This window comes from Stegodyphus dumicola, chromosome 3 (assembly GCF_044657685.1).
Source record: "Stegodyphus dumicola isolate Sdum_Otavi_A_Nest chromosome 3, ASM4465768v1".
Classification (NCBI taxonomy): Eukaryota; Metazoa; Arthropoda; class Arachnida; order Araneae; family Eresidae; genus Stegodyphus; species Stegodyphus dumicola.
The window spans coordinates 30965197-30992158 of NC_140770.1; the positions used below are offsets into that span (position 1 = coordinate 30965197).

A 26962-nucleotide genomic window follows, 5' to 3' on the forward strand; every position below is an offset into this window, starting at 1 on the left:
AATGTAATTGACTACAATGTTAACTGTAACCGTAATTCTACGCTCTTTTTTTCTAGAAATTGCTGGAACTCTCTTGTGCGGCGATTTAGAAAGCTATAAAAGCCAGAGAGTGAACAGCTCAGTTCTGTTGTTTTACTAAGTTGTTGTTTACTTAGCTGCTGTAATTTTGAGATAGGATTAGCTTTCTCTGAGCTTTGAATTGTGTTTTATTTAATGTTTTAATAGTTTGAAATATAACTACTGTATGATATTTTGATATTATACGAATATCTGCGAGGAAAAATTTCAGCATTTTGTTATGTGTCTTGTGATAAGAATAAATTTTATTAATTTTTCATCAGACTTGTGCATGCAACCTATTACGAACCCGTACACACGCAACAATACGTAATTTATTGTTTTTCAACTGATAATGCTTAGAAAAACTCTAAATTCAAATAATAGGGGGACCGGAAAATAATGTCGTTTCTGCGCATGTCGACAACAACATGCTAAGGGCAGAAGTGGAAGCAAATCCATGTCAAACACTCTTAACCAACCTTGGTCGACCCTCCAAGAACATTTAAAGCAGAATGGAAAAATAAGAAAAGTAGGTGTTTGAGACCCCCATAATCTGTCCGAAGCGAACAAAGCCAACCGATCCATCACATGCAACGTATTGCTTCAACAGCACCATACAGAACTGGTTTTTGATCATTTAATTACAGGCCCACCAGCGGCCGAGCGGTAAAGTCGCTGAACACTGGTAGTTCGGTCCGAGGTTCGAATCCCGCGAACGGGCTGGCTGCATGGGCGTTTTCGTGGTTTTCGGCATTTGTAACGTATATACGAGCCAGGTTCCCTTAGAAAGTCCTCCACGAAGGCATCCCTCCCCGTAGGCAGATAGCCTTCGAGGCTTTGCCATAATCACACACACACACACGATCATTTAATTACTGGAGACGAAAAATGGGTCCTATACACTGGCTACCAATAAGTATTTGGACACCTATGCAAATGACGATATCTGCGGTCCTAAGGTACATCACGGACTCCGTCGGTATATATCGTGTAAGAAACAGCATCGGCTTTAGTCGCATGCAAGATACCTCGCAGTTCGGAGCTCTCTGATTTCGAGAAAGGTATAATTATCGGGTATCACAAATGTGGCCGATCCTTAAGGGACGTATCTAGCGAGCTGAAGTACCCAAAATCGACAGTGGCCTATGTGATTAAGAAGTGGAAGGTGAGCGGTGATTGTCGGAATGTGCCTCTAGTCGGCAGACCAACGAAACTGGGAGATAGAGACCAACGAGTGCTGTCCAGAGAAATTCGGAAGAACCGCACCCAACCGATGACCCTCATCCGCGAGGAGTTTCAACAGGCATCCGGGAGTATTGTTTCAATGAATACTATCCGTAAGGAAGCACATCTGCTTGGTTTTCATGGTCGTGCTGCTGCCCATAAGCCTTTGATTACAAAGTCCAACCGCGCTACTCGGTTAATGTGGTGGAAAGCACATCGAAATTGGACCGTAGATCAGTGGAAACGGGTTCTTTGGAGTGACGAATCAAGGTTCACCCTTTACCGTTCGGATGGCAGGGTCTGGGTCTGGCGTCTACCTGGAGAACGTCTTCTGTCAGAATGCATTGTGCCAATAGTCAAGTTCGGCGGAGATGGAATTATGGTCTGGGGGTGTTTCTCCTGGTATGGGCTGGGACCCTTGGTCCCCATTCATGGTAAACTCAACTCCGATGCCTCCTGCACTATTTTGGATGACAATTTGCTTCCTACGTTGTGGCAGTTTTACGGGTTGGACCCCTTTTACTTTCAGGACGACAATGCCAGTTGTCATGTTTCGACGTTAACCAAGGCTTGGTATGGTGCCAATGGAGTTCATCGAATGGACTGGCCTGCCCAGAGTCCAGACCTGAACCCCATCGAGAACCTCTGGGACGAGTTGCATCGCCGAATTCAGGGGTGCACTACCCGTGCAAAATCAGGCAAGGGACTTCTATGTCTTCTCCAAGCCGAGTGGAAGAAAATACCACTAGCTGTCATACAAAGACTTGTGGAAAGTATGCCCTGAAGGGTCCACGCTGTAATTACCTCTCGTGGAGGCTCTACCAACTATTGATTTTGAATAAAGTTGGTTTTTCTTTTCTATCACAGGTGTCCAAATACTTATTGGTAGTCAGTGTATGATAATCCGAAATGCAAAATGCAGTTTTAATAGGGGTTACAAAGGGTTTAACATCCCCAAAAACGCGCTTCTGTGTGTTTGGTGGAGTATTCGCCGAAGTGTTCATTTTGAATTACTGAAACCTGGACAAACTGTTAATGCAGATCTTTATTGTGAACAATTGGATCGAGTGAACCAATATTTAATCGGAAAATATCTGGCGATTGTCAAGGCATCATTCTGCAACACTACAATGCAAGACCGCACTGTGCAAGACGGACAATGGAAAAAAATTGGGATGGGAGGTGCTGCATCACCCACCATACTCGCCCGATATCGTACACTCGGATTTCCATTTATTCCGATCCCTACAACATTTTCTTAGTGCCAAAAAATTTGAAAATTTGAATGATGTCCAAAATGCCATCGTGAGATATTTTACTCAAAAACCAATTGATTTATATCGGTTTGGGGATTGAAAATCTGCATACAAGATGGTAAAAGGTTGTTGATAACGAGGGTGCTTACATTATTGATTAAAAATAAAAACGTGTTAAAAGTTTACTCGTATGAATTTAATGTAAGAAAGCGTCATTACTTTCCGGTCCCCCTATTATATATCAGTTAAATAGGTACTACACACTGTACATAGAAATAAAAAATATTAGTCACACACATATTAATCCAATCACAAAATTATTTTAAAATCAGAAAAGATTCTTGCTTTGGCATTTTTAAATTTAAAAAAATCAATTTTATAAGAAATTTTAAGTAAAATTTCTTTAAAAAATTATTGTTATTGTCAAATGAAAATTGATTATTATTATACGGACTGATTATTATCGCCAATTGAAAATTGATTATTATTATGCGGACTGATTATTAAAGCCATTTGATAATTGAATATTACTGTATGGATTGTTTCTTGTATACAAAATTAAGTACAGCAAACAATCTGTACATCAAAACTTGGTTCTGATGTTTAATTTCAAAGGTTTAGATGGTTGCCACCATTTTTATCTTTCTCCGAGGAATTGGTTAAAAAAATAAATTAAAAAAACAAGTTGATTTTTTAACGTTATGTCACTAATGATTTCCTTTATAATTTGCTAGTGCAAAACGGCCTTCAATTTACAGTTTTGTAACATTTGATATGTCTAAAGCATTTTCCCACAAGTACCATAATCTGAAGCTTAAAAATTAAATATCTCGGTAAGTTTTTATCACACGAGAGTTAAGATTTTTGGGTTTATTTTTTAGAATGAGTGTAAGTTTTACCAAGTATAACTATAGGGCGATATCAAAAGTAAGATTTTGCGATTTTTACAATATTAATTTTTTTATTCAAAAAATGCTACAACGCGAACTTTTTCCTTACTAAAAGCATTTCTGTAACTGGAAATGTAAGTATAGGATAAACTGGTTGCAAAAATAAAAGCCACATAAGGACGTTTCTTCCATACGTAGGCTACCCTTACCCACTGACCGACTAGATAATCTTGCTGACAACTGGTAGTTCGACTGGGATTCATATATCTGGCTGTATTGGGTTTTTTCATGACTTTCACAATGTGTAATAGGACTACAAGCCAGTTTCGCTTAGAAAGTTCTCTAGAAAGGCATGCCTTCGCAGATTCATAAACGAGAACGCCCTCGTGTTCTTTTCCACATTTGATCAAACAAGCAATTAGAAGGAAATATTTTTATAGAAAGTTTCATGTTCGGTTTGAAAGATATTATAAATTTCATTCTTCGTTCACTGCAGATATCATCATCGCTTTCATTTTATGAAGTCCAATATTCACTTTCAGATACTCTGAAAAATGATAACATTCTGAAATCATTTGTGCAGAAATAAAATTCTTGTTTATAAAAATAAGCTAAATTTTTACTAAGTTTTTTTCGGATTCCGCGCACTAAGAACTACCATAAAAAAGTTGTTTTTGTTCTCTATTATCAATACTTTTTTTGATAAAAATAGTATAAATGTTCCCGAACGTTATCTCTGTTATTCAATAACAAAGAATCCTTACGCATGTATGTAAGCCTGTATGGCCGCCCAGCCAGTATAGCACTTATTGAAGCTGTTCATCTTACTGGTGGGCCCGGGATCGAATCGCAGAGAAGGCATGGGTATTTGTAAGTGCATAGTTTCTGTGCCGGAAGAGAGTACTCGATATACGCAGCGAGCCATAAGCTGTCGAGAGAGATCGTGGGGTAACACCTCCTTGGGTTGTTTACTCTCAAAATTGGAGAGGAAACTTAACAGCTAGCTAGTCTCAGCACGTGTTATAAACAGAGGTGCTGGCCTAGCTTCTGCCTGTACCTGCATGCTTGTATGTATGTATGTTTCTTTGGACGCCGCGGAACACGTATTGTAAACAAAGGCGTTGGCCTAGCTTCTGCCTCTACCTGTGTGTATGTATGTTTCTTTGGACGCCGCGAAAATCACGAGTTTTAAACAGAGGTGCTGGCCTAGCTTCTGCTTGTACCTGCATGCTTGTATGTATGTATGTATGTTTCTTTGGACGCCGCGGAACACGTATTGTAAACAAAGGCGTTGGCCTAGCTTCTGCCTCTACCTGTGTGTGTGTATGTATGTTTCTTTGGACGCCGCGAAAATCACGAGTTTTAAACAGAGGTGCTGGCCTAGCTTCTGCTTGTACCTGTATGTCTGTATGTACGTATGTATGTGTGTTTCTTTGGACGCCGCGAAAATCACGTATTTTAAACAGACGTGCTGGCCTAGCTTTTGCCAGTACCTGTATGCCTGTATATATGTATGTACGTTTCCTTGAACGCCGCGGAAAAAAGACGTGGACTTAACAAAAGAAAGTCACCAATGGGGAAAAGCCATCAAATTTTGATTTAGTCCTGCACCCGAAATTGAGCACTTTGAAGCTCGGATACCGAGTTTCGAATTTGTTTCACATTTCGTATGGACTTAAGGAATTTTTGATTAACAAACTCAGCGATATGAACGCGAGCAATGGCAGTACTGTTTCAAGTCACATTTTTTATCTCTAGAACGCCAGACGTGTCACTCAGCAAAATGTAAGATATTCATCTTCCAATGGTTATCAAACAAAATCCGCTATTTAAAAGCAATGCGTTACCAATGCCTGCATTTAAATTCTTTTATCTTTTAAGAATCAGGGCGTTGCCAGTCAACAAAGCGTAACAGACTTATACAAATGAAAATATCTGTAACTGAGTAACAAACTAATCGATTGATAAGCAATAAACGCAGTTCTTCAAAAAAAATTATGAAATTATACTATCATTATATATTTTGCCTCTTTTATTTTAACTATTTTAGGCGGTTGGCCGCGCAAGCGGCTTTTGTTATATATTTGTAAAACATAATAATATATTTATATCTGTTTTAGACCATATTTAATTTGTATGCATTTGGATGCATAAGGTTCATGAGGACCAAAAAAAAAAATTGTATACCATTGGACCACTTAAAACTTCATTCAATTATACATAGAATTTGTTTCCTTTAGAACGCATGCGGCCGAATATGAAGGCATATCACGTTATCCAAACTAATATAAGGCTAATATATGTTGTGTGCATTTGTATACAATTGACACATAATATTTTAATGTGTGATTTCCAAGAACTGAAAAATGGGCATTTCTGCTGTTGTTAAGACTTATCCCTCTTGTCTGACAGCAACATCCGAGCAAGCCCACGAAATTAATCGTGGCAACGAATGCAAGACTGTGTTTATCGTTGGCAAAGAGCCTTGAGCACCATACGGGTGACAGTACGTCTTTGCTCAGTCCCCCCCCCCCAATTTCAATCGGGTGCACCCCGGAAAGATGGGTCCGAAGGTCTCCTATGCTTCTTTCCCTACCAGCAACCTCTCGAGTGGACTTTCGGCTCGCCAAATAATTATAATGCTCCCATGCCGCACAGACACTATACATTTACAAAAATCCATGCCCTCTGCGGGATTCGAACCCGGACTGTTAGGTACGGCAGTTAGCGTCGCTAATCACTATCCCAGTTGGGCGGCGTTTGTACTTCTTTGTTAGAGAAAGAAAGCAGGCTAAGTGCTACAGCAGCTCTGTACGCGAGGAAAATGGGAAAAAATATTGTTAGCCTTAACAAATATGCGAAAGAAGGTCCGCATCAATAAAATTGTTAACAGGAGGAAAATAACCAGCAGCATACATGGAACAATAAAAATGCTGACTTTACGCCCTCCCCTTTTACCAAGCAGATACCAAATGCTTTAATTCGTAGTAAGAATATCTGTTTCTAAATATTACATTTCAGTGTAAATGAAATTTTCCACATCGGAAATCTGTTAAGCCTATCTTAGAACGCTTGCTTACTCAAAAATCGCAATCGCTTTAGTATCAGTCATTCGTTACGCATCACAGAAAAAAAATATAATTTCCCAAGTTTTATATCAGACGATTCAGCATTACTGTTTCAACTCCATAAACGAAATTTTAGAAGGTGCCCTTTAGTTCCAGACGAATATTTACATGATACTGCAACACGTAAAGTTTTTGTCCTTTAAGCGGCACAATTCTCCCTGGTGGTAAAAATTTGAACTACTTATTTTTTTACTACAGAAACCATTTACCCATGGTCCGTATAACATATATATACCAAATTTCATTAAAATACAGGTTCTAGAAGGGTCGGAATAGGGTCACTTTAATTATAACCATTTAATAGTAAATTTTTATAAACATTTGCTTATAGTAAATAATAAAGGATGTGTCTAGGGGTAGAAAATACGAACTACGCTGCAGAATTATCGTTTACATGCATACTAACAATTTTCAATACTTTTTATTCGAACTTCGATTTTTTTTTCTCTTTCCCCAATAAGATCTTTCGGAATGCTCTACAATTTAGGGCAGCCAAATCTGCCTACAGTTTTAAATCTTCATTCTGTTCTAGAAATTGTGATGTTTAATCATCGTATACTCACTCCACACGCAATTTATTTTACAGCCTGACGGGGAAGCGCAATTTAAGTCCCTCACCTTCATAGAAATTCTATTCTTTTTACATTGTTTACAGAAACACATTTTCGCATTAGTTACCAACAGTAAGTTTTTGCATTGAAATGTTAAATGACAGGTTATACTTTTGTTCGGAATTCGATTTAATACACATCAAAAGGTTTCATTTCGCAGTTTATCGCAACTAAATTCATTAATTACACATTTTCCTCCCTAATAGCTTAGAATTTAAAAAACATACATACATATAAATATGTACTCTAATGTTTCTGACTTTTTTTTTCGAAATTCGTTATGAATTGGAAGTAATTAACTCTTAAAGTAGTTTTATCAGAAAATAATTTTTTCATCAAGACAATAAATCTCGAAAGAACCTAATTACATAAGTATTTCTTCCTTTTTTTTTTAAACTTTCGATGACGATACAGGGAAAAAAAACTAAATATGCAGCTGGAAACACGATAACTCTTTTTTTTTTTTTTTTTTTTTTTTTTTTTTTTTAGTGCAAAGAGGCAATTTGCCCAGAAGGACTATTAATTTCGTTTTGGCATTTTACGTTGATTCACTATAAATGTCGGCTCACTTTTCAAGCTGTTGCCACCAAATATTAGAGCCCTGTATTATATTTAAAGAAATTAAATAATGAAGAATCTGCATAAATGTATGTATAGTTCTCTCATTGTGATAGAACTCCAATACTAGAGCCATCAATTTTTGAATTCCACCCGAATATTGACATCTGGAAGCCCAAATTTGGAATCTGTTTTATTATCTACTTCATATTTTGTAAACCTTAAACGAATTTTAACGAACAAACTCAATAATTTAAAAGCGAGCAATGGCAACACTAATGAATAAAAAATCTGATGTGTACACCACATGACTTTCTTGTACGGAATATTAAATTATACGCATTTTTTCTTGCATTTCATTTAAACTTATTGAATTGAATTAAATCTACTTCGCCGACAGCGCATAAACCACAATAGAATAAATGCATTCTTTAAAATTCACTCTAGTATTTGTTCATCATAGCGACACTCTGGCACTAGATTCACTTAACAGTATTAACAATTATATGACAGTTAACTTATATAATAATTATATAACGGAAACTAAGTTAACTGTTATATAATCCAATAATTATATAACAGTTAACTTATATATTTCGTTCATATTATAACTCATAATGCACAAAATTTATATCATTTAAACAATAGAATTATCTAATCGTTGCCACATGTTCTATTCAAATACTATAATAAAGCTAGAATGATGTATAAAAGAAATTAAGCAAACAAAACAAAAAAGAAACAGTTTTTCACAGACGATTGAGTATTTCTCATTCAATTAATTCAGTTCTCACTTCGCGACAAGTCAAAAATGCATAAAAACTCAAAATATCTATATTAAAAATTACGAAGTAAATCTTAAACACTTATTTCCCCGAAAAAATTCCAGAAAGAATTAAGCATGATTTAATTGGCAATAATAAATGAATGCGTTATCTTTGTTGTTGCGAAGCTAAGTTTATCTAGATTGGCAACAAATCCACTAGTCTGCTGTTTCAAATGTAAACAATCAATAGCCGCCGTCAAATAAAAGGCTTAGCGGCACTTAAATAACTTTAAAATTGTTGATAATTCTAAAAGTATTGCACACAGATTTACTAAAGGCATAAAAACCTTAACCGGAAGATAAAAACAACATAATTCAATCATTTTTAAAGCAAAAAATGTACAATTTACAAACATATAAGAGTAAAGAAACTGAGATCACTGAGCCGGGTAACAGAGTGGATATATATATAAATATATTTATATACGTTTGGTGCGGCCGATTGCAACCAAAATATGAGGTGCACATCTACATGTTATAGCAGTCCTATACACAAAATTTCAACGTTCTGAGGGTACTCGTTTTTGAGTTATGCGAGATACGTACGTACGCGCGTACGTACATACGTTCGTACAGACACCACGAAAATTTCTCTTCAGAATTCATTTTAAAGCAGTTTTATAATTTTTTTGAAGGAAAAGAGTATTTTATTCTGACCTTACCTACAGATATCACACAAAAACATCGTTAAATTGCATTCGATAGCGGTCAAAATGGATATTTTCGTTGAAATATGCTGCCTGAAACTTTTCGCGATTACAATACTTGCTTTTTACTTTGTACAAGGAAGTAAAAAAACATTTTTATCGCCAGCGCGCAAAACTTTGTATCGGAAATTCTAAAAATAGGCTCATTTAAAATTTATTTTGCTATATTGCTGTTGTAAAAATAGGCTCATTTAAAATTTATTTTGCTATATTGCTGTTGAACTAACTTTTATAATTTAAGAGAGAACATGCTATTTAATAAATAAAGGTAACACAAACGTTAAAAAAAGGCACTTAGGCCATAATGTAAGTTTTTTTTCCTCTCAACAAACGAGATATTTAACAATTAATGCCGATGCGACTTACGTTCACAGAAAAGTCAATAGCACTTTTTCATATGTAAACATTAGCAATTATCTTTACGCTTAACTCTTCAAGTAACTTTTAAGTAAAAAGCTTTTTAGCAAAATAAATGGGCAGGTAACCCTTCTAAATTAATAAAATTTCTTTTGCGTAGTACATTCGTTAGAAGAAAAAGTTTAAAGTAATTTAATTACTTACCACGACGTTTCGTAATCGAACTTCCGCAGCGTTTGCGGAGAACTTGTTTTTCGGTACATTTCCCTAGAGTACCTTTCTCTTGTTTAGAGTTTTAAACTTCTGTAAAATTATTCGAGACTTCTCAATCAGATGGCCTTCAAGCGTTCTTTGCACCCCGCACGCACATACTCAAAAGCGATCAAATCGGAAACTAGTCCTCCCGGAACATTAACACGCGACGAACAGCGGAACCAGGAAAACGCCTCGAGACTCGCCCGCCTTTCGGTTTTTTTATCCGGACAACATAAATCCCTATTCTTTTCCCCACAGGGAATGTTGGTATCCCTCTTATTGATTAATAGGTTTCTGAGAAGTTCCAGAAAAGATATTGTTCTTACATCTGGTGACAGATGTCAATATTGTTAGTTGCAGAAATATTGCAATTATTTCCTGATTCGAGACGGTGTTAGAGTTTTGGGAAAACACCTGTAAATTCAGAAAATTGTCTTAGAGTAATTTTTAATTTTTCAGATCTTTGAATACTATAAAAGATTGCGAAGGGAGGTGGAAAAAAATTATAAAATTTTGCTTAAACCAAATATGTAACTCAAATTCAAGTGAATTTTACTAGCCCAAACGGCATAAGCCCAGAAGGGCTATTAATTTTTGGCATTTTGCATTGGTTCTCTATAAATGTCGGTTCACTTTTCAAATTGTTGCCACCAAATATTATCGCCCTGCGTTATATTTAAAGAAATTAAATCATGAAGTATGTATAAATGTAGGTATGTTTTTCGCGTTATGATAAAACAACGGTACTAGAGCCATCACATTTTGAATAACGCAATCTTCCACCGCATCTGGAACTCCTTATTTGAAGTTTGAAATTTGTTTTTTTATCGATTTCATATTTTGTAATACTACATTCATGAATTTTTGATTAATAAACCCAAGGATTTCAAAGCGAGCAATGGCAACACTGTACGGGAAAAAATATCCAGCTCTACGAAAAAAAAAAAAACATTTTTATCGCCAGCGCGCTAGACTGTGTATCTGAAATTCTAAAGATATGCTCATTCGAAAATTATTTTGCGATATTCCTGTTGAATTGAATTTTATGGTTTAAGCGCAAAGAACATGATATATAATAAATAAAGGTAACGCACAAAACGTTAAAAACAGCCCTTTGGGCGTAATGTCAAATCTGAAAGCTTTCATATCTTTTTTTTTTTTTTTGTTATTGTCGTTTTGTTTGTGTACAGCATTGCATACTTGCGAGCGTATGGCATGGTAGTATGTGTAATGTGTATGTAAATTAATTTTTAATTGTTAGCCCAAAGGGACAATTTGCTCAGAGGGGCTATTAATTTCGTTTTGGCATTTTGCGTCGGTTCACTATAAATGTCGGTTCAGTTTTCAAATTGTTGTCACCAATTCTTAGAGCCCTGCATTATATTTAAAGAAATTAAATAATGAAGAATCTGCATGAATGTATGTATATTTCTCGCACTGCGAAAAAAAAACGGTACCTAGAGACATCTAATTCCGAATAACGTAGTCCTCCATTCGAATATGGGCATCTGGAAGCCCGAATTTGGAATTTATTTTATTACTGATTTCATATTTTGTCAAGTATCAAAGAATTGTGGAAAAGTCAACGATTTCAAAACGAGCAATGGCAACACTGTACGAAAAAAAAAAAAAAAAAAAAATTTATCCCCAGCACACGGTACTGTGTATCGGAAATTCTAAAGATATGATCTTTTAAATATTTTGTGATATTGCTGTTGAACCAAATTTTATGTTTTAACTGCGAAGAACATAATATTTAATAAGTAAAAATAACACACAAAACTTTAAAAAACCCTTTGGGCTTAATGTAAAATCTGAAATTAAGAAATGATCATTCACTGGTTGCAACGTCAAAAGGTAAAATCAAAATTATTTTAAACAGAATCGCAAAACTAGATAACGTTAAATTATTAGACATTATTAGTTGGACTACCTATCATAAAGGTTTTGGAGTTTTAATTCATCCTTACTTTAAATATCTATTTATAGCTCATTCATCTCGACGTAAACTTCAATTCCATGTAGTCCCTTTTGTTATTTCATTGCTATTATTATCTATTAAAATATCTTCGAAATCGTTGAAATTTTTTCGTAAAATCTTCATTTTTAATTTCTGAGAAGTTAGATTTAAAAAAAAACACCAGTTTTAATTGTTCAAAATTGTCTGTTAACATAGTGCATACTCCTAACAAGATCATACAAGACAGGAGGGCAGTAATTGCAGGACTTGTTCTTTAAAATTTCAGTATTCTTATTTACATGACTGAATTTTAATCTTTTATGTGTCACTGTATTATTTTGAGTATTGTCTACGTATGATTACGTTATATATTGATGTATTGTACTGCTGATGTATCATGTTTCCTTATATCAGTATTATTTTTAAGAGTTATTTTATTTCTATTATTACTGTATTATTACAATTTGGTTTTATGAGTATTAACATAGTTTAATTATTCATGGATATTTTAGTATTTTATTATAACAGTATTTGTATTTTATATTCTTTCTTTGCTTTCTGAAGACCTAGATGTTATGCTTTTACTGTTGAATTATACCTTCTTGTAATATGAATTATTTAATTAAATCTGTAAGCCTCGTTGGATACTTCGTGTAGTACGAGGAGTTTTGCATTTGCTTTCTTAATTAAAAAAACATAGTGCATGCAGTATTCAAAAGCATATAAAATGTGCCAAATCTAAATATATCCGCAGTTGTTTATACTAATTCGTCATTAAAGCTCGCAGTGAAACTGTCATGTTTTATCCATCGCTGAATTTCAACAATAGAGTTAAATTCTGGTTATAAATTACTACTATGTTTTTAATTTCAATTTCAAGCAAATTCTCATAGTCTGAATCTGTCTTATGCGCTAAAAATGTTTTCAATTTTTCAATAGATTATAAAATAAATTTAATGGTTATAATTTATCTTGAACTTATTGTTGATAGTATCCATTATGATATAAACATAAGGTCAAATTATGAAAGAAAATAGAAATTTAATAGCTTTTATTTTAATATAAAATATTCGTTTCTACTTTTTAATTCAAATTTTCATATTCAATAATTCCATGTAATGCATCATAAATTTCTCCTAAATGATATCATAGCCGTCAAATAGCTTCAGTTTTGTTCATGTATCTGATGTTATGTTACAGTATTAAATAGTAGATAAATATTTTTTCAACACATGTAACTCTCCATGAACCGCAAATGTAAATCACATGGGCTTAGAAAAGTAAGTTAACTAAAACATTAAGTATTACATGCACAAGTAAAACCAACAAAAATAGAAAACAGCAGTCTAGACCAGGGGTTCTCAACCGGTAGTACGCGTACCACTGGTGGTACGCAAGAGAAAAATAGGTGGTATGCAAAGAAGCAAAGTATTTTTGACTATTAAATTCAAAAATTAAAATCCCAACATCCTGATGGAGGTTTTTATATAACACTCGTAAATTTATGCTAGCTGAGCATGGTTCAAGAGTGGTGGTGGTAATAGTACTTTGTAGTGGTGGTACTAAAAGGTTTTCAGATTTTTTTTTAATGGTACGAGTTAGTCAAAAAGGTCGAGAACCGCTGGTTTCGACTTAACAAAAGCAGAAAAGTTCACTGGCCAAGTCACGGCAAGCTTTTTCAAATCATTCTGCAAACATAATTCAGGGACACAGAAGGAAGAAATAACGATGGAAAGACTATTCACCAGTTTTTTCTAATGCAATCCAATCAGAACAACCATCAAGAAGGATATTCAAGTCACGCAGTTCTCTCTCACAGAGTTCTGTAAATAAAAACCAACTCGCTCTTTTTAAATTTAAAGTACTCGGATTAGATGATATAGTCGGAAGACATGAAGAAGTTCATTAATTATCATTTTATAGTCAGAAAGAAAATCTTCCTCAGACATGACTATGACTTGATTCTCAGCAATCCCAAGTTAGAAAATGTAAGGTCAATATAACTGGAGCCTGCATGAAATTAAAAAATAGGTCCACGATTTTCATTAAGTATGAGCAAATGATTCACACTAACAAAATCAGCAAGCTGTGTTCCTCTAGCATCAGTAATAGGACTACGCCAAATCGCTGATTTGGTATTCGAATCCATACCACATAAAACAATGCCTGGTTTCTTAATCGTTGAAATTTGTGAAAATTTTAACAATGCTATAACAATGTTAGTTTGGGGATCAAAATATGCAGAAAAAATAGTCATATCAGATGCATTATGTTTTATATCCAAAACAACGCTGTTATGAACTGCATGATTTAAGTCCAAAAAAAGGAGAAAGATTCTGATTACTAATGTAAGATAACCCTCAATAAAAACATAGTACAGCACGACTTAAACATAACTAATTATTTTATTTTACTAATATGAATAAAATGAATGAAACGATGAATTAGGTGAAAGTGAATGTTACAGGTGGTAGGTAACCTCACAGTTAAAGTAAGTCCTTCTACAGGCACGTAGGCTCACGCCTTGAGAGAATACGTCTATTCTCATCCATCCACGACTAACTATGTCCAATATTTGGCCAATAGCTTGACTACTAGGAACTTGAACATCGAAGGAAACCATCTGTTTCCACCAACTCTTTGGAGGATCTGCCTCTGCGAGTGGAACACGTCTTGTTCTCAGCACTTCCAGCGGTCGTCTGCCGCTCTGCAAGCTGCGATGTCGTCACGCCTTGGTGGGTAGAAGTAGAAGTAAAGGGAGTCGAAGAATATGCCCCCACACTAATAATAACAGCAGACTTGACAGCTTTTGTTTCAGAATCATATATCATATTTCAAATCATATTTTTGTTTCAGAATAATATATTTCTATTTAATTGGAAAGCTAGAAAGAAACCTTTATAAAAGTGCAGCTCCTGAATCAGTGCGACATCAATGCCATATGCCTTCATATGTAAAATTGCTGAGAAACACAATTTATGCAGATTAATTTCTACGAAAGAAATAGGTGAATTGACGGACCTACTCATAACAAATATTTGTCTTTGCAAGATTCGCTATAAACGTGTGGCTGGGGAAAGTTACAGAAAACGGCTTTTGATTTACATTAACTTTCTTAGCTGCCCTTTTTTTTATTGAATCTTATGCAATTAACACATATTTTCACTTCTTTTTTATCACATTCTGAACTAACTAATAACAAGCTAAGGAATGTCTGCAAGCAAAACTTCTGTGATAGCCTCAACATTTAAAACAGCAAAATCTTCAACTTTACACCTGTTCCACATGACTTTAATATGCCAAAATTTAATATATACTTACTCATAGCACGATGCACGTCAACAACTACACTTCTCTCATGCTGAAACGATTTTAAAGTAAAGCGAACTTTAATGTCTTTGCAATATTTTCCATACACATTAATTTCGGGATTCTGCTTTTCAACAATTTTTAAGAGTTCACTATCACTAATGTTATTTGGCACATTTTTTGTATGATATTTCCGCTTTGCAATAGAGCGATTCAAAATAGTTGAATCTTTCTGCAAAGCAGAAAATACTTTTTCTTTATCACGTCTCAAAACGCATTTCAACATTACTTAATTGTTACCAATTGTTCTAATATTTCTAGTTCCAATTTTATGTTTCCGATGATCGATTTTAACTTGGACCACCACGAAGCACATATTGGGAATCGTTACTCTAAATTGTTTTGCAAATTTTCGATTTCAGCGACCGATTTCAACTTAGCCCACCACAAAGCGCATATCTGGAGATGTTGCTCTAAAGTATTTCGCAAAATTTAGATTTCAGTTGTAGGGTTTATATTTATTTTAACTAACATTTATTTTAAGTTTAAGTTTTCTTTCCTGTCAAACCTTTACTTTCCCCTAGAATTGCCAATGCCAGAGTATGTAAATTGTAGTAGAACGCGCAGTATATTCAAATTTTAGCAGAAGTAAATTGAGTTTAAATAGAAGGGAAACGAGATTGTATGTGTGCTTCTCGAATCGCTAACGTGAAGGTTGCTAAGTAGAAATTTAAGAACCGCGCGTTTCGGCCTGTGTGCCTATCTCGGCAGTTCGTTGAATCTTTCAACTGCTTAATCAGTAAGCTTGCTGAATCTCAGCTGTATTTTAGAACGCGGTTAAATTAGCTACGATTTTAGAGTCTCGTAGGTAGTGATCTAGTTGTTTATTCATCCTGTCATTAATTTTTAGTTTCACATTTCTGTTTTGTAAACCGCCGGGTCGGCGTAGTTTGTGAGCGTCAAGTGAACTCAGCTGTTATTTTTAAAGTGGACTAAAAAGGGATTTAAACCCTTCTTACGAGTTTGTGTAATTTACAGTTCATAGCAGTCACTACCATAGTTGCTGACAAGTTGGGGCCACGCAACGCTACACAGTAATCGATTTCAGCTTAGACCACCATGAAGGACATATCGGAAATTGTTGCTCTAAAGGTTTTCGCTAATTTCCATTACACCATCAGTGCCTACAGCATCGAAGATAGGGATTTTTGTAGATAACACATTTTAAGAACTCAAAAATGGTATACAATACTTTTCACTGCGATTGTCTCTCACTGATAGCGCAGAATAGTTTAGAAATACCAGTAACGGCATATAAATAATGAAACATCTTTCAAGTTATTTTTGAAAGCGAAAATATAGCAAAACACTCTGTTGTGAAATTAACTGCACTGGACTAGTGAAATATCAAGTTCCTTATATTGTGCCAAGTATTTAAAGTTTTACAAACACTATCCTCTCTTCCTTTTGATTCACGTTACATATATTGTCAGAGCAGAATATTATGCAAATTAGATCTTAAAATCGATAAAGAGCAAAAATTTGCAAAAGTTATGCCTTGTGGAATACGAAAGAAGCTGGTGGAAAAATTTTGTAGTAATTTCAAATTTTTTCTGCTAAACAATCATTAGTAAATACTAGTAACATCATTAGTAAACTTTTATTAAATTTGTTAAGGGAATGAGTAACTCAAATGCTTTTCTTCAGTGATACAGCACGAAACTTTATTCCTTAAGCATTTGAAGACCAAAACGCCCGAGATAGCCTTTCATTCAAACGACCATAACCGCCCGAAATCCTCGTTATTACGATGTTGTTTTCTTCCCTTTCAGTAAAGTATGCAGTAGCAAGTGAAGCTTCCCCAAATGCATCGTATCAGTTTATTGCAAACAGCTTGTCCTAAAAGGATTTATTTCTGGTTCCTTATCTTAAGTTGCGTGTCTTTCACCTTTTTGTGCGTTAATGGACGGAGAGGGGAGAAACCTTCTGTGAATCTCGAAAGGCGTTTCGCAATTTTAAGCGTACAGATTATCGAGGGCTTTAATTTAAGGGTTAAAGGAAAAATTAGAAAAAAGTTAGCTGATTGCAAATATCAATACTATTTGTTTTCAGAGAAGGGATAATTTTAACCCGCTTGCAGAAGAATTGCGCAGAGTTGAATTTTGAAGTTTGTAAGTTTGTTAAAATATCTGCATTTAACTTGGAAAGTTCGCGACAGACGTCAGACTCCGCATTAACAGCAAATTCCTACTTTTAAGTATTACCTTTAGAAACTTTCTTAAAAATACTCATGAGAAATTTTAAATGCATATCTGATATTTTAGTAAAAAATAAAATGCAAAGTAGGACCCTTTTTTCCCCTAAATATTTTTTTACACAAAGCATATTACAGAGTTTTCATAAAACATAATTTCTATTTTCTTTGTCGAAAAAATTTGTAAACGTTTCTCGGTAGTTTTTATCATTACACAACATATAATTGAAAACGTAATGTGCTACAATGAATATTTATTAATGAAAATTGAACCAAAACCAAGTTTAAATCATGACCTTATAACATGGTCTGTTTTGCAGTTATTCACTAGTGACCAAATTCTTAGTGGACTGGCAGCGAATTATCATTTTGTCTAAAGTAACAACTGAACCTTGAAATAGGTGCAAAAGACCATTTATTTAAACTTATGAGGAACAGAAGTCACATAATTCAGCCAACCACTTGTGGCGAAATAGCAGTACATTAAGTTTAAATGTAAAACTTAAATTCAAGTAAACTATTAGCCGAAGGCCCCACAAATCAGTTAACGCGAAGTTGGCTCAAAACATAGCTGGCCTGGATATTTAACTATACACAATTACTATAATGCAAAGCCAAAGACTGCGGATCTTATCCAGCAACCTAGTAACGTGGCATCGAGGGGCAGAACACGATCTGTCTTACAATCTAAAAACCTTAAATACACACAAACTAATTTACATTCTGGCGGAACTACGGAAGCGGGAAGACACAGTAAAGATACAAAACATAAAATAACTTGTTAATAAACATAAAGGAAATTTACAACCTACTTCTATGTAATATAAAAGTCCTATACACGAGAAATAATCAAAAAGTGATTAAAAAGATATGTGCCCTACAGTGGATGAATAATAAATTATATGTGCTTAAGATAATATAATTCTTTAGTAGTATATTATAAACAAAAAATTTTACTTTAAGAAATCACTTTAGAATTTGAAGTGACAAACTAATTTCACGTTTAATCTTATTACTCTAGTTTTCTGTAAAACACAAAGAGTATTTCAAAATAATAATACAGTCTTGGCAGGAATAAGTTAAAGTAGTTATTGTTATCTTATAATATATAAATATGGTAATACAAAATAGGACTGTTAATTAAGCTTTGGTGTTATTTTGTGTAAGGAAGAGGAACTTATTGTTGGAAAACTGATTCGACAGTTCATTTCAAAGAGGATTTTGAGTTTCTTTCTAGAATGAACTGTTTCTTGAAAGCGATTAATTTTGCTAATTTAATGCTTGACAGTAGAGCTATTTTGTGCATACAAATTATTCTTACATAGAGCGAGTGAGATTAAAAATGGCAGTTGCATTACATAATGTAAAGTCTACTCAAAAAAATATTTTACACCAATTTCTTTGTAATGCCAAGAACGATTTTATCTTTTTAACAAGAAATATTTTGGTTTCCATAGCTTCTCATTACCTTGGATTGCAGGCAAACAGCATGTTTATTCTTGTTTATGTAATAATTACTTGTATATATAAATAAAAATAAAACCCATGTGCATAATTTGAAAATCAATTAAAATTGACATTTTGGATGCCAACAGCAATATTATTGACACACCAGTGTTTGTCAATTATTTAAACCAAACATTAAACTGAAATGTGATACAGACCTTATCGACCACCGTACCGAATATAACCCAAATTTATGCTGTCAAGTAAAAAATATTTTTTAAACTGTTAATAAAAATAATGAAGTTACTTCTTGGAATATACTTCCGACTGAGGAAAGTAAAGTTGATGAAAGTGAAAAGGATTAACGAAATATACGCATACTTAGTAGAAAACATTCTTCTGCAAAAATTAAGTGAAAAGCACGAGTATTCGATATTATTGAACATCAAACTTCGACTGAAATTGAATCTGGTATCAAACGTATTGTTGCGTGCGTATGAGTTCGTAATAGATGGAATGCACACAGGACCGATGATAGGATGATAAAATTTAGTTTTTCAAAAGAAACACATCAGAGTTCTGGAACTTCCCACAGAAGTACTCGTACAAGTGTTTCCAGTATCACAGAGTACAGTCAATATTTAAACTTCGAAATGCTAGGAACGTTAAACACTATAACGTTGCGCGCCTCTAACTAGCACGCAACCAAGAGGTGACTGTGAAAGCTTGTATAAACCACAGAGTCTTATAAAGGGTTTAAGTCCCTTTTTATTCAACGTACTAATTTACAATTGCGTCCTCTTGACGCTTACAAACTTTGCCAACTAGGCAGTCAAAATAAAATAATAACCTGAAAAGAAAATAAAGACAAGATTCTAACTACGAGGCTCTCTAAAATAACTAACTCACCGCGTTTTACAAATACCGCAGCTAATTCAGCAGACTTGAAGCTCACTGGAACAATTGCAACTACTTCCCGCCAAGCACATAGGCCGCAACGCGGGGTTCTTTAATTCTCGATTTCTACCTCCGCGCTCGCGAAGTAAGAATAACTCTCTCACCGAACTCGTTTCCTTCTATTTAAATCATACTACTTCCGCTGATAATTTGAATGCTTGCGCGTTCTACTCAAATTTACATATTCTGGCATTGGCAGTTCCAGGGGAATGTAAGGCTTGACAGGAAAGATAGTTTAAACTTAAAATAAATGTTAGTTAAAATAAATATAAACCCTACATTTGCCGCTGCCAGAATTTGGAAAACTTGGAAGCAGGTCCTACAAACGACCTGTTGTAAGTTTATCTAATTCTGAACTAACTGGCGAAAGCCTCGTTTACACAAAAAAAAATCTTATGTAACAATTAAAATTCTGTTAGTCGTTACAAAGCTTTCTTCTTACAGCAACTTTTCCTGGACTTCATCAATCAATCTTGGTCTTTCCTTCCAGCATCTGGAAGGAATAAGTATCAGTATCTTTCTACATATATTATAATTTACACTTTCTTGACACAATAAATTTTTGTTTTTAACGATTCGTTTTTCTTAGTTATTGCTTACTTCACATTCATTCAATTTTTCAAGCATTAATTTAACTTTACCCTGGCTCTCCACCATGTGTGGTGTCAAACGGGAATATTCGTGTTTTAGTCTTACAACACTTCCCCTAACCACCATGATTTGTTAGAATTCAACAACCAAATAGACACACCTTACTCGACATTCTACAACTCAATGAGCTACTTTAATATTCTTAAAAATTCAAATGTAGGTGGAGAACCCTACGAAACACATTCATTCTAACTTCCCCCTCATTCATCTTTAAACATGCAGGCTTTCGCTCTAAAGCATGACTTTACAGTTTAATACTTAAATTTTGACTTCATTGCTTTTAAGCATTCACTTTTAGCATCTACAATTTTATGCTTCTAGACTAAATTCTACTTTTACATAACATGCAAGTATTTACATACATTTACAAAAGTTTAATACATATGCTTTTTACAATTTACCATAAAATGAATAAGAGAAAATAAATTTTTACTTTACTCATTCTTCGCCAAGCTGGCGGCACTGGAACTAAAATTCTTATTAGTACAAGAATACGAAGTTATTTTTATCTCCGGCCAAATTTTGGCTTTAACATAACAGAATTAGTCTTTCGACGAACAGAAAATGCTTGTTTTTAGCTTTTACACTTAAGGAAAATAATACTTTTGCCTTAGCTAAATAAAGTAAAACAAAACTAAGTCTCAACCGAGACATATTGACTTTCGTCAAAACATAGAACTTCGTACTTATGCATAACATTTCGGAACAAAAGAGAAAAAAAATTTATAGAAGGTTTTAACTTATCTTTGAGTTTTCGATGCTTGAAACTCCGTCATCCGTTTTTGACAAAATTGATCCCAAGTTAGAGGTGTCATGGATGTCAATCTTCTCCTTATTGATCTCCGCGTGTCGTCCACGTTGATCTTTCTTTTGCGTCCTCTACATGCTGGCCTCTTGACGGAGTAATCGTCTGGTTGTTGGCCTTTGCGTTTCTGCCTGGGACGGCTGGTCTTGACGTCCTCCGGTCTGGAGTCCTTGAATTTCTTCTGTTCCTCGTACTTCTGTGCCTCCTGTTGGCGTTTCAGTTTCCGGAACGGCGGCCTTGCTGGCACCTGACTCTGTGGCCGTGTGCGCGTTCTCCTTGATGTGTAATTTCTCCTGCCATCTTTTATAGGTGGTGTTTTCGTCTTTACCACGGTTTCTTTACCCGGTTCATCTGTATTTTTGTTTTTCTTAAACGCCGGAGTTTGAAAATCCTTTTTTCTTTTTGATACCGACGTCCGGGTTGTAGAAGTGCTAGGTCTCTCCTCAGTTCTTTGTTTCTTGGATGGTAGAATAGTTATTGCAGTCTCTGGCCCTTCTATTTCGTTTAGACTTGAGTCCTGCAAGAAACTTTTAAGGATTTCAAAATCATTTGGATTATAGTATTTTTTCACCTGGTCGGGACTTGCTTTACAGATTTCCCCTCTCTCGTTTTTAAGATATAAGACTACTCCTTTGATTTCCTGAATTACATAGGGGCCTTCAAACTTTGGAGCTAGCTTTGCCATAAAATTGTCTGGGGCACTTGATAAAGAAAATTTCCGTTTCAATACTTTATCCCCAACTTTAAAATCTGCTTCACGGCGTTTTTTATCATAATAAATTTTCTGCCTATTTCTTGCCGTATCCGAGGTTTTAAGCGCCTGATCAATTAGTTTTTGCACGTCCTTTTGTCTAAATTCCTGCTCTCTTTGTTACACAAAGAATAATTTATCTAAAGGCGTAATTAACTTTCTGCCTAAAAATAATTCTGCTGGAGTTTTTCCCGTAGTATCATGATGTGCCGTTCTTAAAGCATAAGCTAATTCATTTATGTAGCCATCCCAGCGCTTGTGATGTGTGCTAACGTAACTGCGAATTATTTTTACAATGTTTTTATTAACTCTTTCTGCTATGTTAGCCTGTGGTCTATACGGAACCATTTTGATATGGCGTATATCAAGTCCATTGCATATGTTTTCAAATATTTGACTAATGAATTGTTTTCCGTTATCGCTAATGACTTTTATCGGTGCACCGTATTTTAAAATGTATCTGTGTAAGAATGCATCTGCGACTGTTTTGGCTGACGCGCGTTTAAGTGGAACAATTTCTATCCATTTTGGAAAATGATCTACTATTACTAAAAGAAAACGATTTTTATTTAACTCGCTCTGGGGGAAGGGACCAAGGAGATCTATGCCTAAAATTTCATTCGGAAATGTAGCGCGAATGCTATTTAAGTACCCGGCCGGGCTGTAATTAATATCATTTATTAAATGACATTGATTGCAGGACCTGACATACGCCGTTACTATTTTGTATAATTGCGGGAAATATACCGCCTCGCGTACCCTTTTTATAGTCTTTCTGACCCCGAGGTGGCCCGCTGTTTTTTTTTTCGTGCAACTCCTTCAAAATGCTTAATCGAAGCGAGGCTGGGATGACTGGCTTATACTCAAGATTTTCGTTTGTTGTTTTCGTATAGAATAATAAATTATCTATTATTTCATAGTTTTTTGCTCTATTTCTTATCGCATCGATATCTGTATGCTCAAAGCTTTCGGGGTCTTTCAAATAAGCATAGATATTTCCAAATTCAGGATCAGCTTTCAGTTCAGTAATAACCGTATCTCTAGAATCTAAAATTTTTGAAGTCAACACAGCGCATTTAAGTTCATTACCTTCATCGTCCAGTTTTATGCGAGAAAGTGCATCAGCTACATTGTTTTCCTTACCCGGTTTATATTTTATTGTGATATTATATTCTTGGAGTTTTAAAGCCCATCTTATTAACCTGGGCGTTAGGTTTTTTCCCGAGTAAAGTCTACCAACCGCCGCATGATCCGAAAAGACTGTTACTGGCGATTTGCCGAAATAAACTCGAAATTTGTGTACAGCCATTAATACGGCTAATGTTTCTCTTTCTGTAGCTGTATAATTCCTTTGTGTTTGATTCAATGTTTTACTAAAAAATGCCAGCGGATGGTTATTTTGCATAAGAACCGCACCCACCGCATAGTCTGATGCATCTGCCGCAATTTCCAGGTTTTCGTCCCCCTCAGGGAATTTTAAAACAGGGGCATTAATAAGCGCTTCTTTTAATCTTTCAAAAGCCGAGTTAGCTTCCGCTGTCCACGTAAATTTACTCTTTTTTCTTTTGATTACTAAGAGTGGTTCAACAATATTAGCGAAATCTTTTATGAAAGATCGATAGTAAGAACATAGTCCAAGGAAAGACGAAAGTTTCTTGGCGGTGGGAAATTCTTAATAGCTTTTATTTTTGAATCTTGCGTTTCTATACCCTTTTGCGAAATTTTATAACCGAGATATTTAAGTTCTTTAGTTGCGAACTTGCATTTTGAGGCGTTAATTGTAAGACCGGCCTCTTTTAATAATTTAAAAACTTGTTCGAGGTCACTAATGTGTTGTTCCAACGTACTACTCGTTATAATTATATCATCTAGATAAATTAAAGTTGATTTTCCTAGGACAGGCTTTAGAACAATGTCCATAGCTCTCTGGAATGTTGATGGGGGCCCCACACAACCCAAAAGGCATGCGTAAAAATGCATAAGTGCCCGATTTTGTTATAAACGCGGTTTTATGTATATCTTCGGGTCTCATAGCTATTTGATAGTAGCCAGACGTTAAGCCCAAAGTAGACATATATCTCGTCGATTTGATCTGTCTAATGATCTCGTCTATAACCGGCAAAGGGTAAACTGGGAATTTAGTTATGCTATTTAGTTTTCTATAATCGATAGCAAACCTCCAAGCCCTTTTATCCGAAGGAGGAAACTCGTTCTTTTTCCTACATAGTACTACTGGACTCGCGTACTCACTATTTATGGGCGTTATTATTTTATTCTTTAACATCTTCTGAATATGTTCTTCGATGATTAAGTCTTTTTGTTTGTCATAGCGGTAAGGTTTAGTCCTACAAGGTTTTTCGGCATTTAATTGAATCTTGTGAGTCACGATCTGACAGTTTCCCGGTTTTTCTGAAAACAAATGAGAAAAATTACTCACCACTTGCTGTATTGCTTTACTTTCCTGGTCATTCAAATGGCTAAGGTCCAATTCAGGTGTCTCCACCGGTTCGACCACCCTCTGGTCCATCTCCAGCACCACGGAACTATCTTGAAAATTTAATTTGGCCCTCGCGGCCCTTAAAAAGTCCATACCTAAAATAAGAGAGTGTTGGAGGTGTTTCACCACAAAAATTAATACTTTGAGATTTTCCTCTTTTACCTGTATGTTTAATGATACTTTTCCGATGCAGTGACATGTTTTTCCTTGCGCCGCTATAATTTCCGTATTTCTGGTTTTAAAGAGTCGTATCCTATAAAAATTCTTTTTGAAGAACTTTTCACTCATGAAATTTCCTTCTGCTCCTGTATCGATGAGGGCTTCTACTGGTACATCGCCAACCAGGACTTGTATAATTGGTAGCTGTGAGTTTTTTACGATGACTGTATTTAGATGTCTATTTGAGGGTTTTTCTAAAACTTCCGGGGTCTGGACCCTCCCTTTCACAGGCCCCTCTAGTCGTTTAAAGCTTTCCTTTCAATCTGTGTCTTCTGGGTACGCGGATGCTTATTTTCAAATTTTCTTTTTGGGCCTTGACCTTCGAGTTTCGATGCGTTAGCTTGATATTTCTTTCCCCCATATGAGCGATTTCCATTTCTGGTTTCCTCCTTCCTTCTGGTACTTTGAGAATATGTTTCCCCTCTCGCTCTTTCCGCTATTCTGCGATTTTGAAATTTCACCGCCAATTCGAAAAGTTTCTGCAATGTGGTTGGGTTTCTAATTTCAAAGTAGTCTTGGACAGCGGGTAACAATCTTGGTAATATTATTTCAATTATCTCCGCATCGGGTTTCTTGCCATACAGCATATCCGTTAGCTTGATTTTTCGTAAAATAAAGTCCGTCAATTGTGCTGTATCCCGTTGATAGAAACTATATAGCTCGGCTTCCAGCCGTGCGCGATCTTTCACTATGGGGAAGGCCTTTACTAACGATTTTTTGAAATTTTCAAAAGTATACGTCGGGCTTCCAAATTCACCTAGAAGAAATTTGCCTATATTTTTCCACCATAGCGCGGCCTGTCCTCTTAGTGCTGATGTGGCAATAGCAACTTTTTGTCTTTCAGGCACAGGATAGAGCTGAAAGTGGTTTTCTATACCTTCTAAAAATACGGACACCGAATTTTTTCCGTCGAAATAGACGTTTGGCTTGATTGATGCTCTCAAAGTCTGGACCAGGTATCCAAATCCTTCTAACTGCGTTGTCATTTCTTGGTGTTGTCCAGCGGCTTCCATCCAGTTTTCGGCCATTTCAGTTCGATAAGTGTTCGGGCGCCAATATAACGTTGCGCGCCTCTAACTAGCACGCAACCAAGAGGTGACTGTGAAAGCTTGTATAAACCACAGAGTCTTATAAAGGGTTTAAGTCCCTTTTTATTCAACGTACTAATTTACAATTGCGTCCTCTTGACGCTTACAAACTTTGCCAACTAGGCAGTCAAAATAAAATAATAACCTGAAAAGAAAATAAAGACAAGATTCTAACTACGAGGCTCTCTAAAATAACTAACTCACCGCGTTTTACAAATACCGCAGCTAATTCAGCAGACTTGAAGCTCACTGGAACAATTGCAACTACTTCCCGCCAAGCACATAGGCCGCAACGCGGGGTTCTTTAATTCTCGATTTCTACCTCCGCGCTCGCGAAGTAAGAATAACTCTCTCACCGAACTCGTTTCCTTCTATTTAAATCATACTACTTCCGCTGATAATTTGAATGCTTGCGCGTTCTACTCAAATTTACATATTCTGGCATTGGCAGTTCCAGGGGAAAGTAAGGCTTGACAGGAAAGATAATTTAAACTTAAAATAAATGTTAGTTAAAATAAATATAAACCCTACAACACAATGCAATGCAAAGTGCAGCTAGAGCGAAGCTAAACCGGAGATAGTACTCGGAAAATACGCTGAGCTAAAAGTCAACAACAACAACTCAGAGCAAATGCTCTCTCCGGCTTTATATAGTTTTCACCCGGCTGCCGAGATATTGCTAGTACCTTCTGCTTCTCGAAATTACTGGAAAGAAATATGAGGGTCGAATAACGGTTACAGCTAAAATAGTGATCAATTACATTTATTGAATTACATTACCTATTACGGTAATACAGGTACCAAACCAAAATGTCGCCAAGTTTGGCGACGATAAAAATTAGTCGCTAAAACCAATGTCAGCTTGGCGATATCTCGCCAAATTACCCAGGTACCCATTTACTTAATGTTAAATAGTCTTGCCCCTGCATTTTTGCTTTTTTGCATAGCTAGTCGCTCTAGATTTTCAGTTTACATTTCACAGAAAAGTACAAAAATTTCATACATTTAATTTCACTAAAATCATCTATTTATGACAAAATTAGTAACATTGCCTTCCTCCTGAGGACTACACGTCCCTGGCAGTTCAATCCCTGACAGGAAGGTATTCTTACAACTAAAGCAAACCAATGCAATACTTAAACAATAATTTCAG

The 26962-nt window shown here is 35.4% G+C and overlaps 1 protein-coding gene and 1 long non-coding RNA gene across 2 annotated transcripts in view; one reads left to right on the plus strand and one right to left on the minus strand.

Annotated features, from left to right (window-relative positions):
* Nucleotides 1-10039, minus strand: part of LOC118203352 (uncharacterized) — a 168783-nt gene extending 158744 nt beyond the window's left edge. The window contains exon 1 of the mRNA XM_085812697.1: nucleotides 9822-10039. Coding sequence (XP_085668823.1) covers nucleotides 9822-9880 — 59 coding nt within the window. The 5' untranslated portion in view covers nucleotides 9881-10039. The remainder of the gene's footprint in view (nucleotides 1-9821) is intronic.
* LOC146997949 (uncharacterized) overlaps nucleotides 1-26962 on the plus strand; it is a 134485-nt gene that overhangs the window by 45293 nt on the left and 62230 nt on the right. The gene's annotated exons all lie outside the window — the stretch shown is intronic.